The 15,247-nt window shown below is 34.8% G+C and overlaps 1 protein-coding gene across 1 annotated transcript; it reads left to right on the top strand.

Moving 5' to 3' along the window:
- Positions 1-1,436: 1,436 nt before the first annotated feature.
- LOC109079426 (ralA-binding protein 1) lies at positions 1,437-14,916 on the top strand. Its single transcript, XM_042719059.1, has 10 exons — positions 1,437-1,529; positions 3,176-3,495; positions 5,308-5,742; positions 6,955-7,304; positions 8,367-8,528; positions 9,739-9,870; positions 10,642-10,752; positions 11,090-11,211; positions 11,382-11,502; positions 11,857-14,916. Exons 2-10 carry the CDS (start codon positions 3,249-3,251, stop codon positions 12,160-12,162), a joined length of 1,986 nt encoding a protein of 661 aa, XP_042574993.1. The 5' UTR covers positions 1,437-1,529; positions 3,176-3,248; the 3' UTR covers positions 12,163-14,916.
- The last annotated feature ends 331 nt before the right edge of the window (positions 14,917-15,247 follow it).

Raw genomic sequence — 15,247 nt, 5'->3', positions numbered from 1 at the left:
TTTCCAGGTTGTTATATTACACAGAGTCCTCATCTCCCACCACACCTGCCATGAATTTTTGAAAACTGTTTGGCAGAATGCAGTGAAGAAAACATTGTTACTGCCAGATGCTCTTAACGTTTTATTGTCATGTGGTTTCATCAAGATGGAAGAAGGTTCAAAGGTCAAGGTAGTGTAAAAGCAATTTTGATTAGAAAACAATCAACAATAGAATACTTGAACCGAATGTTGAATTTTAATGCTCTTCTTATCAAGGCAGAATGTTGTTATGAGCAGACAGTGGATTTGTACCAGTAAGGGTACGATTATAGTAAACTAAAACTGAAACCATAAGAAACAAAAAAAGAAAGAAAATAAATGGTACCTGCAATAAAATAAAATATAACTTAAACTTATTTTATTTATTTTCAGCTAGCTGCCAAGTCAACATTTCTCATTTTAATTTAACTTAACTTAATGCACTAAAATAACTAAATATAAAATTAAAATTAAAATAAATAAAAAATATATATTAAAATATTTTTAAAAATTATATAATACTTAAAACAATAATATATATATATATATATATATATATATATATATATATATATATATATATATATATATATATATATATATATATATATATATGAAGAGTTTATTTGCAAAATATTTTTTAAATGTTTTTATTAATTTTCAGAATTTTTTTTATTCTGTTACCATGTTTTCATTGTGTTAGTTAGCTGTAAGTTTATTTATTTTATTATTATTATTATTATTATTATTATTTGTTCAAAACAACCCACCCATATATATATTCTATATATATATAGAGAGAGAGAGAGAGAGAATTTTTTTTATATTTTAATATATATTATATTATATAATATAACAGTATCTCAGTTAAATTCAATTATCAGTTCACTAACAGTAACCACTGACTCATACAGCTGCATTTATCAGTTAAGTGTTCTGAAGCATGTTCTGCTTTAGTTTTATGATGGATGTCGTAAAATATGACCAAATTCTTATCTGGCATATCAGATAATAAGTTGCACAACTTTAAACAAGATGATAATGCGTGAATCATGAAAGTGATTTCACAGCAATCCACTGAAATGACCTAACCAGAGGAAAACAACCAGGAAGGGCTGCTTTTGTTAATAGGGAACGTTTTTCCCCCATCATAAATATAAATAAACTCTTCTGACGTTCATTCAACTGTAACGCTGCACTATTGGTCTGTGGCTCAACAGCTTCATCTGCTGGCCTTATGGGCTCATAGAACATACTGAAAATAATGTAGAAAATTACTAAAAAGGCTACTTTTGTGGTTATTTTATTTTGTCATGTAAGTTAATATCCTCAGAAATTCATCAAACTGATAAGATGAAACTTATGTAAAGAAATGGCAAGTGAAGAAAACTCAAACTAGAGCTCCCATAATTCAAGGGGGCTCTATCTGCGCATGCGCGCGCGCGTCAGCTGGGACGTAAACGGACGTAAACAAGCTACAGGAAGTGCAGCTGTTACATTGATCATAGCGGGTTTGTGAACGGATTCTTTTTTTTAAATATATTTGTACTTGTTCTCTAAGACTTTGTCGGAAATATGCTTTATTTTCTCGCCCATGCAGTTTTTGTGTCTTTTAATATTTCGTAAGGTTGTATTTGTCCATAAAATCCGAGGTTCGTTAGCAAGCATGCTAGGTTAAGAATCTCCCTTTATGTACATTTGAATGTTATAATATTAGCACTGATGGTATTATATGTTTTTTTTCTCTGTGCTAAAGCATCTTTTAACTTGTTTTAACACGTTTTGAAGGTGTTCTGTCATATATGGTCTGGCTTGTGTTTTCATTCAACGAAACAGCTGCTGTCAGGAGAGATTTATTCTGCTCTTTAGTCGAGAACATGTAGTTTCTTCGTGATCTGTCAAAATACATTTAAATCGCTACGATTGTGTTAAATCCGTCTAACTCTGCTCTGAATCAAATCTGATTTCTTAGGTTTTTTTTTTTTTTTTGGCTGTGGCAGGGGCAGGGCCCACATATATTGTATTATACATTAAACTTCAGTAACGTTAGTGTGACATAAAAATCTAAAAGTATTGTTTATTGTACAAAGTAGGATTCTTTTAGATGCACTTTTTAATTATCTTAATATTTGTCATTTGTTTAGATTAGCAAAAAAAAATAAAAAATCGCATAAAATAATAAAGATGTTATTTGACAGCTAGTACCAACATGATATTATTGATGTAAGTTGTTAGTTATTGATTGGAGACTTTTGTTAGTGAATTAAACTAAGCTTAAAGTCACCATGAACTCATAAATTACCATATTTACTGTCTAAATATGTGCTTCTGGTCTTATACTGAATGATTCATATAACTGTCTGTTTTTCTTGTAACTTTAGTTTTATTTATTTTTTTGCTATATCAATATGTATTAATTTGCTCTGCTTACCAGTTAGAGATCATTTGTTATGATCCAGTCAATTCTGATAGATAAAACCAAGTCCATGCCTCATTTTCTGTTTCTTGCTACTTATTCTTTTCAGTGAGATCTGATTCATTAAATATGTCTGCCTCTGCTGAGCCTCTGCTGAGCATGTATTATGCTGTTATTTGTGTCCTTACAAAGTTATATAGTTAATTGTTTTACTTAATCAATTAGTATAAATATTTATAGATACATTTTCATGAACGAAAGTATCTCAAAATGCTACTTACTTGTACTTCTGTTGTTATGAATGGCTTGGGACTGAGGATTTTTATTTAAAGCCTTTTCTAGTTTGTTCCAGTTTGTACTTCTCAGCCCATAAAACCAGTTTTATTGCAGTGACAGAAACTTCATGAGGTTTTGAGATGCAGAAATCCTCATGGTCATTAGAGGGCAGTGGTTAGGCTGTATATAAGCTGATATGAACATTTCATCACACATGAATTCAAATGGAGTTTACGTAATGGGTTTTGAGAGACATCCTGATCATTTATTTAAAGGTTACCTGTTGTAAGATGTAATCTGATAACAATCTGATGTAAGAACACTGCTGTTTACAAAACACACTGCTGCCATGAGGGCATGATGTCAGCAAAATGATCTTCAGCAAAGGGTGACATAACCAACAGCCATTCTGAAATGGGATTTAAAGTGTCAAAATTTGAAATAAGTCTGTTTTTCCCCTCTCAGGTGATATGGAGAGGTGACGCGTCATCAGACCCAACAGCCAATCCCAGGACATCGTGCTGCGAGGAGCGCAGAGATGACGGAGTGCTTCCTGCCACCCAGTAGCAGCCCTGCGGAGCAGAGGAGGGCAGAGCATCCCGGGGGCGTGGCTCGTACCCCGAGCTCTGAAGAGATCAGCCCCACTAAGTTCCCAGGTCTGTACCGTACGGGCGACCCCTCACCCCCTCACGACGGACACCACCATGAGCCACCCGACGCCGCATCCGATGACGAAAAGGAGCACAACAAGAAGAAGAACAAGTTTAAGAAGAAGGAGAAACGCAGTAAGATAAACACACTCACACGCTGTGTATTTACACTCAACAGTGCCCTTATATTGAAACTTGCATCTAAATAAAGACTTGAATGTTGTTGAATTTGATCACAAGATATAATGCAAGTGCATTTATTGTAAATAAAGAAATCACTGGAACATTTTTCATGCCAGTATTATTTTGGTATCATTGAGATACTATTATAGTTTTTATGCTTTCTTAATTTTTGTAAATTTTTTAGTCATTATTATTGTTTTTTTGAAGTATGTATACTATATAACTGTGTAACAATATATTAGTTTTTAATACAGTTAATTTAGTAGCTAAATGTTAATGAGAAATGTTGCCTTGGCAGTTAGCTGAAATAAAATGGGTTTACATTTTATTTTATTTCGGTTTAAGTGTATTCTATTTCTTTTTCTGTTTCTAGTTTGAATTAACTGTAATAATCCTGTTTCATGCAAAACATTTAACAGACATTTGTATCCTGTGTCTTAATATGCCATCATATTCAAACATTTTTGAGTGTCTAAATTCCTTTTAGAGCCACTGTAGATGTTTGCACAAGATATCCTCGAATCTTTTGTGTACAGAAATCTGTATGACGCAAATTTGTAATGGGGCAGAGCCAGTATTCACAATATATTAATATGACTGACCTAAACTACCATTCGAACATTGGGGTCAGTATGTCTTTTATTGAAAGAAATTAATACTTTTATTCAACAAGGATGCATTATATTGATCAAAAGTTACAGTAAAGACATTCATAATGTTACAAAAGATTTCTATTTCATATAAATGCTGTTTGAACTTTCTATTCATCAAAGAATCCTGAAAAATATATTACTATTTTAACAGAAATTTGAAGCCTTTTTCAGCATTGTAACAAGCATATTTGAACTTCTGAAGGATCATGTATGACACTGAAGACTGGAGTAATGATGCTGAAAATTCAGCTTTGATCACAGGAATAAATTACATTTGAAAATAAAGTAAAATAGAAAATAGTCATTTTTAATTTGTACATTTTTTTTTAACAATGTTACACTTTTTACTGTCTTTTTGATCAAACAAATGCAGCCTTGATGAGACTTATAAGAGACTTCCAAAAACATAAAAAAATTATTACCAACCCCAAAATTTTGTATGGTATTTTATATATGAAATATCATCAAAAGGCTCGTGAGATATTTTTTTTGTAACTCTATAACCCAGTTCTAGTTGATAGTATGGACTTCTGCCCTCAGTGTGCAAATGTTCCAGTTTCTGTGCAGCTTCAGAGTGAATTTGTTATTTTCCTGCCTCTATATTTAGCCGCCCAGCAGCAGCCTATTGCACACAAGCAGGAAGTGATGGAGCTTTTAAAGACACACCCTGTCCATCCCTGTAGGTGTGTTATAGGAGGGGCCGGTCATGAATGCTGGCTGATGGGGTCAGAGCCGCGTTAGTGAGTCAGTGTCAGGACAAGGAAATGGATCACTAAAAAAAACAGCTGGCACAGGGAGATATTGCTAAAATGTAAGCTGACCTCTTTAGAGCAGTTTTCAGTGTCTTTCTCTTGCCCTCGTTTCGTTCCGCTCATTTCAGTCTCACCTAACCTTGAGAGACACAGACGGTGGGACAGTAAATCCCGAAAAACTTTAAAATTACCTTCTCTTCTCATCACCACTCATCTCAACTACTTCTCTTCTCTTCTCTTCTCTTCTCTTCTCTTCTCTTCTCTTCTCTTCTCTTCTCTTCTCTTCTCTTCTCTTCTCTTCTCTTCTCTTCTCTTCTCTTCTCCTTATCTCTTCTTTTTTTTATCTCCTCTCCCTTTAGCCGAGGGATACGCGGCGTTCCAGGAGGACAGTTCTGCCGATGAGGCCGAGAGCCCGTCTAAGATGAAGCGCTCCAAGGGCATCCACGTCTTCAAGAAGCCCAGTTTCTCCAAGAAGAAAGAAAAGGACTTCAAAGTGAAGGAGAAGGGGCCTAAAGAGGAGAAGGCTAAGGACAAGAAGTCCAAAGACCTGACGGCAGCGGACGTCGTGAAACAGTGGAAAGAGAAGAAAAAGAAGAAAAAGCCCAGTGCCGAGCCCGAACCCATCGTCACGGAGACGGTGATGACATTCCGGCCGATCTTCGGAGCACCTCTAGCGGAAGCGGTGAGGAGAACAGCTCTGTATGATGGGATACAGCTCCCGGCCATCTTCAGAGAGTGTGTGGACTACATCGAGAGCTACGGCATGAAATGTGAAGGCATCTATCGTGTCTCTGGTACGACCCTGTTCTACTTCCTTTGAACTGAAATCTCACGTTTGTTTATTTAAAGAGTATTCTGGGATGTTTTCAGTTGTTGCACACAATAATTTTAACTTGCACAAAAACACTGACCTCATAATTATTTTATTATTTGAATTATTAGAAATGGTGAACAATACAGAATCTACTGACACGTTAATATACATTTTAACCAAAATTATTAAAAATAGACATATAATGTGCATATATAATACATATAATATAATATACATTGTAAAAAATGAGTGATTCAAGTCAAATTATCACCAGTACATCACCAACATTGTTACCGTTAGACAAATGAATATCCAATTTTTTACAAACCATTTTTATTTTCTCAATTCAAATGTTTTTTTTTTTAAAGCTCAATATTTATATTACAGTTCAAACACTTGGGGTTTTAAGATTTTCTAAATGTTTTGAAAGAAGTCTCTTATGTTCACCAAGGCTGTGGTTGCACACCTCAGCTGTGCTGCTTAGTATTTTTTGTGGAAACCAGATTCTTTTTCCACAAGTTCTTTTTCAAAATTTAAAAGAGTTCAAGTTCATTTATTTTATAAAGCACATTTAAAAACAGCCACAAGATTGACCAAAGTGCTGTACATTAAAATCAAACCATAAACACATAAAACAGAAATAGAATAAAGAATAGAATAAATAGAATAAAGAATATAAATTACTTGAAATATAGCTCTTTTGTTACATTATACGTTTTACTGTCACTTCTGATCAATTTAATGTAACCTTGTTGAATAAAACTGTTTATTTCTTTCCAAAAAAAAAAAAAAAAAACTTACAGACCTGAAACTCTTTAACTGTAGAGTATATGTAAAAGTCAACATCTGTAATCTCAATGTGTTTTCACATCTGTGTCCAAATTCAGACTTTTAAAGCACTTTAAAGTATTTAGTAAGTTGTTCTTTCCGATTTATATTGTTCCTACCTTAAAAGTGGGCTTGGATCGCTTTTTGGTCCACTTTTGATAGCATTTTAGTCCATTTTCTATTTAAGATGTTTAATTCAATAACCATACAATAACTCACATGTGTACTGTAGGTCTATCTTACTTCACTGGTGCTCTAACAACAAAGACATGCCCCTTGCAAGATTTAGTTTTGTCTGCATGGAAAAGTCCAAATTAAATGTTCCTTGCAGTTTTTGACTCTTGCCCCCATGTTGTTCCTGTAGGTATGAAGTCAAAGGTTGATGAGCTGAAAGCAGCGTATGACCGTGAGGAGTGTCCGTGTCTGGAGGAGTATGATCCTCACACGGTGGCCAGCCTGTTGAAGCAGTTCCTGCGAGAGCTGCCTGATAACCTGCTGTGTAAAGAGCTGGCCCAGCGTTTTGAGGAGGCCTGCGGGCGGCCCAGCGAGGCAGAGAAACTGCAGGAGTTTCAGAGACTCCTGGGGGAGGTTCCCGCGGGGAGCAGGCTCCTCCTGGCCTGGCTCATCACTCACATGGACCACGTCATCGCCCGCGAGACTGACACCAAGATGAACATCCAGAACATCTCTATTGTGCTCAATCCCACCGTACAGGTGAGTTAATGATTGACAGGTGATGACCCATCGCTTGATGGGATAAGGGTTGTTCAGCTGTTCTAGTGGCATGTCCATCTGAAAATGTTTTGAAAATATTAACATGATATATTAATCAAATCTTCTCTTTCATCATGCTGAAACAATTTAGGATTTGAATAAATCTGTATAAAAATGTATGATATATTTTTATTGAATGTTTTATCATCATAGTTCCAATCAGATAAATCTAATTTGTTAATAAAATTCCCCATTTAAAGCATTTTTAGTTCTTAATGTGATAAATATAGTTCTTATTTTCCAAAAATTAGCAAGACTTGCTTTTTACGTTTCATGTTTCTCATATCAATCCACAAGCTCTTTCTTCTCACACACACAAAAAAAGATTAGCCGAACAAATATCATGAATAACATTGGGTTGTTTTCCATTTGCAGTATTTTGTTAATATTTAGCACATTTTTTTTTTTTAAGTAATAAATGTAGGTTGATTTGATTAATTTTTTACACTTATAAAATCAAAAGGGTTTTAATTAAATCAAAGCTTTCTTTTTTGAGTTTTCCAAATATTAGCAAGAATTGTTTTATACTTTTATCATTAATTTGTATTATTGCTTTTATTGTTTTAAATACAGGATTTCAAGTTTCTTGTATTACTTCACAATCTTTCTTAAATATCATGAACAATACTGGCCCTTTTTCCATGTGCAATATTTGCAAAAAGTGAATTTTGTACCCTGGATGGAAGTAGATAGTAAAGAAGTGAGTGAAATGTTGCTAATCATCATTAATGGTGTTACAGTATATGGTTTTGGATGCATTTCTGCTCTCAGACTGAAGGTTGTCCTACTTTATAGTCTCTCGGGACTCATGGAGGATAGAGGTACCCTCATACTGCTAATGAGATCATTGTTTGGGGTCATTTTTATTTGAGAGACAACCGCAAATGATGCAGAGAAGAGGGGAGAATATGATTGGGCAATAACAATACAATTACCTCCCATAAACAGTGGCTGTTCATTCCTGTATGACACAAAATCAATCCTTTGCTCTCTGGTTTGTAGATCGGGAATCGTGTGCTGTATGTGTTTTTCACTCACGTCCGTGAGCTGTTCGGTGATGTGGTTCTGAAGCCGGTCGTCCGTCCTCTGCGTTGGTCCAATATGGCCACCATGCCGACCCTACCTGAGACCCAGGAGAGCATTAAAGAAGAGATCCGCAGACAGGTGGGGCACAGGAATGAAACAATACAGCTGTAAAATAAAAGAAGTGGGTCATTCTCTGTCTAATGGTTCACAGTTCAACCCAAAACTTGATCAAAAGATGACGGAATTATATTTTGCGTAATGAATAATGCATCTTGCGAGGATATTCATGACAGTTTTGTCGTTTTGAGATCCAGATGGTGTGATTCACCTGGAAGAGGAAGCTGTATGATGGAAAAAGTTTAGTGTTAAATGTTTTACATAAAATAATTTGTTTTATTGTGTCAAAGGCAAATGTGACCCTAGAACAAGGAAATGCGCGTGATATTCAAAACAGGAGATGAATCCAAACATTGTGAGTGAGGAGAGACTGGAAACAAAAACAGATCTGGAGCAGAGAAAAAGAAAACAGTCCTGATTTGTGTGACTCTATAGCTGCTGTCACATGACTTCAACAAGATAACAATAACACTGCCTTTTATGGCTCAGAGGATGCTCTTTGTGAGAAACGTTCTCAGTTTTGTTTATTAGATGTATCAGCTTTGTCTCAGATGTTTCTCATAAAAACCTGTTGAAGGAATAAGACACAAAAATTCATATTGAAATCTTTGATTGCAGATAGCTGAACACAGTTTGAGATTTCATCTAGAGCTCTAGGAAAGACTGGGGTCTTTTTCTCAGGAGAAAAGTCAAAGCAACAAGAAAAAGCTGCCTCATTTGCTGTAGGACAGCTAAGATTTGTAGAGGTCTTGTTTGTGAGTTACAGTGAAATTTCAGAAACCAAAAAATGTCACCGAAAGAGCAAAAAAATGCATTTTCGGTTTCAGCCAAAATGGTTTTGGAGAACCGAAATCATTGACCAAAAACAGTAACGTTTAAATAGCGGTTCTCCAATGGCAAATATTATACTTATTTATTATTATACGTTTAACTTAACCTGTTAGTGATGTTTTATTAAATATATGTTTAAATAAATCTGTTGAAAGTGAGATTTTGTTAATGTTTATATTTAAATGACAAATTGGAACAGAAAGCGAATTCTAGTTTTATATGCAATTTAAATGTTTGTATACCCAGTTTTTATTTTAAATGTTTATTATGTATTGATAGATTATTTAATTATTAAATAAACATTATTTTCGCTTTCTGTAAATGGAAACAACTTCTATTTCAGTTTCAGTGTTTCAGTAAAAAGTTCATCACTAGTGATTTTGCATGTGTCTTTCTGCAGGAGTTCCTCTTGAACCGTCTGCACAGAGATCTGCAGGCCGGTGTGAAGGATCTGTCCAAGGAGGAGAGACTCTGGGAGGTGCAGCGGATCGTCACCGCACTGAAACGCAAGCTCCGCGAGGCCAAGAGACAGGCAAGACATCAGCAAACATACACTACTATCTCCTAATGAGTTTGTCTGAGAAAGAAGAATCAAATATAAAAATGAGTTTTTCCTTACAGAAAGAATAATGGTGACATTTGAAGTTGGAAATGTTATCAACTCAAATACAAACAGAAAGAGAGCGGTATTGGGTAGAAATAAAGGAAATACACAATGTGGAAGAGTTTACATTTATTTTAAGACTTAAAAAGTATCTTTCTAAAATATAGCGAGAAATAGATGGAGTACTGTAATTTAAACAATAATCAAAGATTGTGTATGTGTTAACCTATACTTACCTCAAAAGCAGCATGTATAACACTTGATGTATTGTTTTATTTATTTTCTTTTTTAGCTTTTTACCCTGCATTTCTATATAAAAATAGATGAAAATGAATGTTAAATATAAAGAACAGAAAGAAGAGAGAGAAATGAGTGAACAAATCACAACTTTTTTTATTCTTTGTCAAATATTTTTAATTAAATGAGATCAGATTAATCGAAGAAAAACTTGAAAAATTATGTTTATATTTCTTTGTTTACATTTTGCTATTTTTCTCTATGATTATACAGTAACTCTGTCATTTAACATAGCTATAAATTATAAACAAACAAGTTTTATTGGTGGCCACTTCTGGAAGAAACTGTCCACTAAAAACAAATGTTTGCAACGATAAAATTTAATTTACGCCCCATTGTTTATCATGCCACACTTCTAGAAACCTCATATGTTGTTTGTTCTCTGTCCCTCTGAATCTGCAGGAGTGTGAGACTAAAATCGCGCAGGAAATCGCCAGCCTGTCTAAAGAGGACGTTTCAAAGGAGGAGATGTCTGAGAACGAGGAGGAAGTTATTAATCTTCTCCTGGCACAGGTGAGGCCACCTGCTCGTGTTTCAGATGCTGGCTCGAATCTGAAATGGCTACACAGATAAACAAATCAGCTGGTCAATAATAAGCATCACTGTACTTTGCATAGTATTCGCCAGAGCTGTTTTTAACACATGAACCTACAGAGGCACGTAATCTGCAGATGCTTGCATGCACATCTAAGCAGCATGTGAAACAGGGCTCTTTTTTCTGTACTTTAGCATGTTGCAATTCTACTCTACAGTGTTGCTGCATACTTGCACTTGTGCACTTGTGTATTGGGATGCAGCCGACGATTCTTTCAGTCTGATGTTTGGTTTGTTTCTCTACCGCCCTCTGCAGGAGAATGAGATCCTAACAGAGCAGGAGGAGCTGATATCACTGGAGCAGGTGCTGCGTCGGCAAATTGCCACGGAGAAAGAAGAAATTGAGCGACTGCGTGCGGAGATAGCAGATATACAGAGGTGAGAGTTGACACACAGGTAAAATCAAATTTGTTGCTTATTATAATAATACATGATCATAATCATGGGATTTCTGTGGGAAGCAAAATTTTTGAAAAGTCTCTTCTGCCCTTCAAGGCTCATTTTCTGGTTCTTTTTCTGCTTGAAATGACACACACACACACACACAGCCGTCAGCAGGGCCGCAGTGAAACAGAGGAGTATTCATCAGACAGCGAGAGCGAGAGTGAAGATGAAGAGGAACTGCAGATGATTCTAGAAGACCTGCAGAAACAGAACGAAGAGCTAGAGGTGAGAACTTTGTTTGGACGTTACAATGTCAAAATTTTATTGACCAATTAAATTTAAGTTTTAGTAATTTTGTTGTGTTTTTGTAATTTTTATTAAATTTTATTTCAAGTAAACATTCAAGTGCCATCCTACTTTTTTTTTCTTACTCAAGAAATATATTACTTTCATTCTGATATGCATCACAAAAGAAAAGGAAAGTTGATTATGTTTTAAGCCAGTTTTAATGTGCAGAGCCACTTGGCTTCTGTAAATGGCTAATTACTAAATTATATTATTTGCTTCTTAGCAATCGGCCTAAACTGCTCATTGAATTCTATGCATTAGTCTCATCTTTGTCTTTTTGTTTCACTGCAGAATAAAAACACTCATCTGAATCAGGCCATCCATGAGGAACAGGAGGCCATATTGGAACTGCGTGTTCAGCTCCGCATCCTTCAGACTCACAAGCTGCAGCAGGAGCTCACATCCCCGCCCACTTCCGAACAGGCCCCGCCCTCCCAGCCCAGCCCAGAGGAACGATCTAGAGCGGACGAGCCAATCAAACGCACCGCAGCGGTCGCCATAGAACCCACGGCCGCTGCCGCCCCAGCCAATGGGAAGCCTGGTAAAGATGCCATGAAGCCATCACCCAGCAAAGACAAGAGGGAGGCCAACCTGTAAACCATCTGACCATCACTACACCTGCGCTTGTGTGTGCTCATCACGTAACTGTGACATCTTGGGTCAAGGGTCAGCAAGGTGAAGTGAGATGGTTGTTACACTGGGAGAAAACTGGACAGCAGAGGACGGAGGCGAGATGTGATTTGTAGGTCAATAGTTCTAAAGAGAGGCGAGTATGAGAAACATTTCTGATTGGTCATCGTCACAGTGGAGTGAAATTGGATTCTTTTGACACGTTTAAGTTTGTATGTGTAGTTGCAGCAGCACAATCAGATCTTTGTGAGTGCTCAGATTCGATCTGCCCTTTGACCCCTGCCTAAAAAGATAGGCTAATTCTCTTTTTTCTAATTAGTTAAGAGTATTAGGGGTTTGTGTTTAAAAAAAAAAAAAAAGTGTATCTCATCTGTCCAGGTCAATTTTTACTCCAAAATCAAAAGAAAAAATAGGTATTATATTATATTATATTATATTATATTATATTATATTATATTATATTATATTATATTATATTATATTATATTATATTATATTTTGCATTAAGAAAATTAAACCTCTTTTTAAGTCTTTTTTTGCATTCTAACATTATTTACATTACTATTAAGCACTTTTCTACATAATTGCCATTACCTTAATTTAAATAAAATGTCATTCTCATGACGAACATGTGGTAATACAGAAAAATATTGATATATTATTTACATTATGAAGTATATATCACGTTGTATCAAGTATGTTGTAATGCTTTTATGCAGATTTAAATTTAAAACGTAGTATTTTAAGTGCAAATTGTTCTTAATAGTCATCAAATTAATGTCACAATGCAAAAAAATAAATAAATAAGTTTAATTTTCTTTTTGCAAACATATTTTTCTTTTCGATTTTGGGTTAAAATATATGAAAGCCCGTTTCCATGGAATAAATTATAATTGCATCTCCCAATTTGGATTTTTTGCAATTTTGACAAAAAATGTCGGAATTGTGAGATATAAATTCAGAATTCTGACTTTTTCTCACATTTCTGAGTTTACATCTGACAATTCTTTTCTTGCATTTTACTTGTTTTCCTCAGGATTTTGAGTTTATATTTCACAATTCAGTTTTTTTTCCACCACAGAAAAAAACAAGAGCTAGTTGCAACTTCTTATCTCAAAATTCAGGCTTTGTTTCCTGCAGTTGCTAATTTATCTCATAATTCTTATGGAAAAAATCGAATTTTGATAGATGATCTCAAGAGACGTTTCAAGATAAAAAGTTGCAATTACCTTTTTATGTATTTCATGGCGTGAACGGGCTTTTATATAAATGTGACATGTTTTCTTAAAATTCAATACTTCAAGCATTTCAAGAAATACTAATAGGATGTTATGACACAACACTTAATTGCATCCTGTGTGAAAGCTCCAAACCACAGGTGACGAACATCCATATCTTCAGTGTTCACATTACATTCAGTGCAAAACAATCATTTCAGACAAGCAGGTTTACTTTATTGGTTATTACTAACAAATGCATTTCATTTATGCAGTTCTGCTCATAATTAAATCCTGAAGGAGTAAATACATTGAGAAATATCCCGGATGTCTGTTGCCAATGGAGAAATAAGGAGATGAGAATTCATAATGGGCTGCCAGCTCTCCAATTGTGGGTCCAGGTCTAGAACAGAGATCAAACTGAGAGAAAATCAGTGAAAATGAAGTTGTGCCAGAGGTGACTGTGTGCAGCCGCACGCAAGAATTACTTTGAAGATGCTCTTGGACATCGTCATACAACTAGATTGTATTTGGATATTCAAAGGAGATGGTTTTGAACGTTTATTATAAACTTCAATATTTAATAATCATATATAAACATCTAATCTGTAACTGCACTAAACCGTGCAGATCTGCACTTATAGAATGAGAATGAGTTGATTGCCATTTGTTGTGGAGTTGATAACTTTTTTGTTAATTTCTGTACGTGTCATGCTATTTTTTTTAAAACAAATTTCGTGAAGCACAAGAATATTTTTGATCATTGATGAAGTTTGAGGGGTTATTATGGGTGGTTTTAATAAGTGTAGGTGATCAGAATCAAAGAAAAGAGATATTGCATGAATTCAGTTATGCTTATATTTGAAAGAAAGCTTTATTTTCTTTCTGCATAATATCTTATTTTTCTTTTGATTTGTGGTGAAATATGAAACTTACTTTTTTTTGAGAGATCCACCCAACCGCTCCTGAAGTTTTGGCACAGTTGTTACAGATGTTCTGACACACTGATCCATAGTTATTTTGGAAACTTGCACTAGATTGTCACCAATTCTTTCCTTTTTTTTACTACCAATATTCTGTCAGTTTCATTTTATTGTGTGATTATTATATTTGTCTAAAGTGCTTGTTGAATGCTAGTGTACTACTGGATCTTTGTATATTATTATTCTCTTTCAGATATAACACATTTCCTCCCTCTTTTTACTTTTGGTTTGTTTTTTCTTTTTCTTTCTTGACATGCTGTCAAGTTGCATTTCAGAGATACTGTATAATTCTATTTAAAGCTATTGACAAACTACATTGTATGTGTAAAAAAAAAAAAAAAAACTTGTTTTTTCCACACTAGATGTCTCTCTGTTAGAACTTATCTCAAAGAGATACACACCTGCTCGTCTACTTTTGGAAATGATAGTTTTTCGTATTATAAGCAAAGCTTTTGTAGCTCATGATCATTGTGCACAGAATGCTAAAATAAAATAAAATAAAATGATATGTTGGACAGTAATTCAAGTTTGAATATTTTTGACTGCTGTGAATAGTGTGACCACCGTTATGGACAGACAGAGGTATGTGGTCTCATTTAACACAAGAAGCTTCGAGGTGAAGGATTTCTCAGTCTAGGTTCCAGCTGCAGGTCTTGTTTGATTTACACAGAAGTTACAGGCAGAGAAAACCTCCGGATACAAATTCCAGTTCGTGAAATCTAAGGCCTTCTAATCATACTGTGATTTAAACAGCATTCATTTTCTTGTTTTTTTGCATATGAATTTGCATGATAATGACAATTATGATAATGAATGGCAAAATATTAATGTTATTTATTCAATGATTCGTGT

Source organism: Cyprinus carpio, chromosome B2 (assembly GCF_018340385.1).
Source record: "Cyprinus carpio isolate SPL01 chromosome B2, ASM1834038v1, whole genome shotgun sequence".
In the NCBI taxonomy this organism is placed as follows: domain Eukaryota; kingdom Metazoa; phylum Chordata; class Actinopteri; order Cypriniformes; family Cyprinidae; genus Cyprinus; species Cyprinus carpio.
This window is presented reverse-complemented; position numbering and strand designations above follow the sequence as displayed.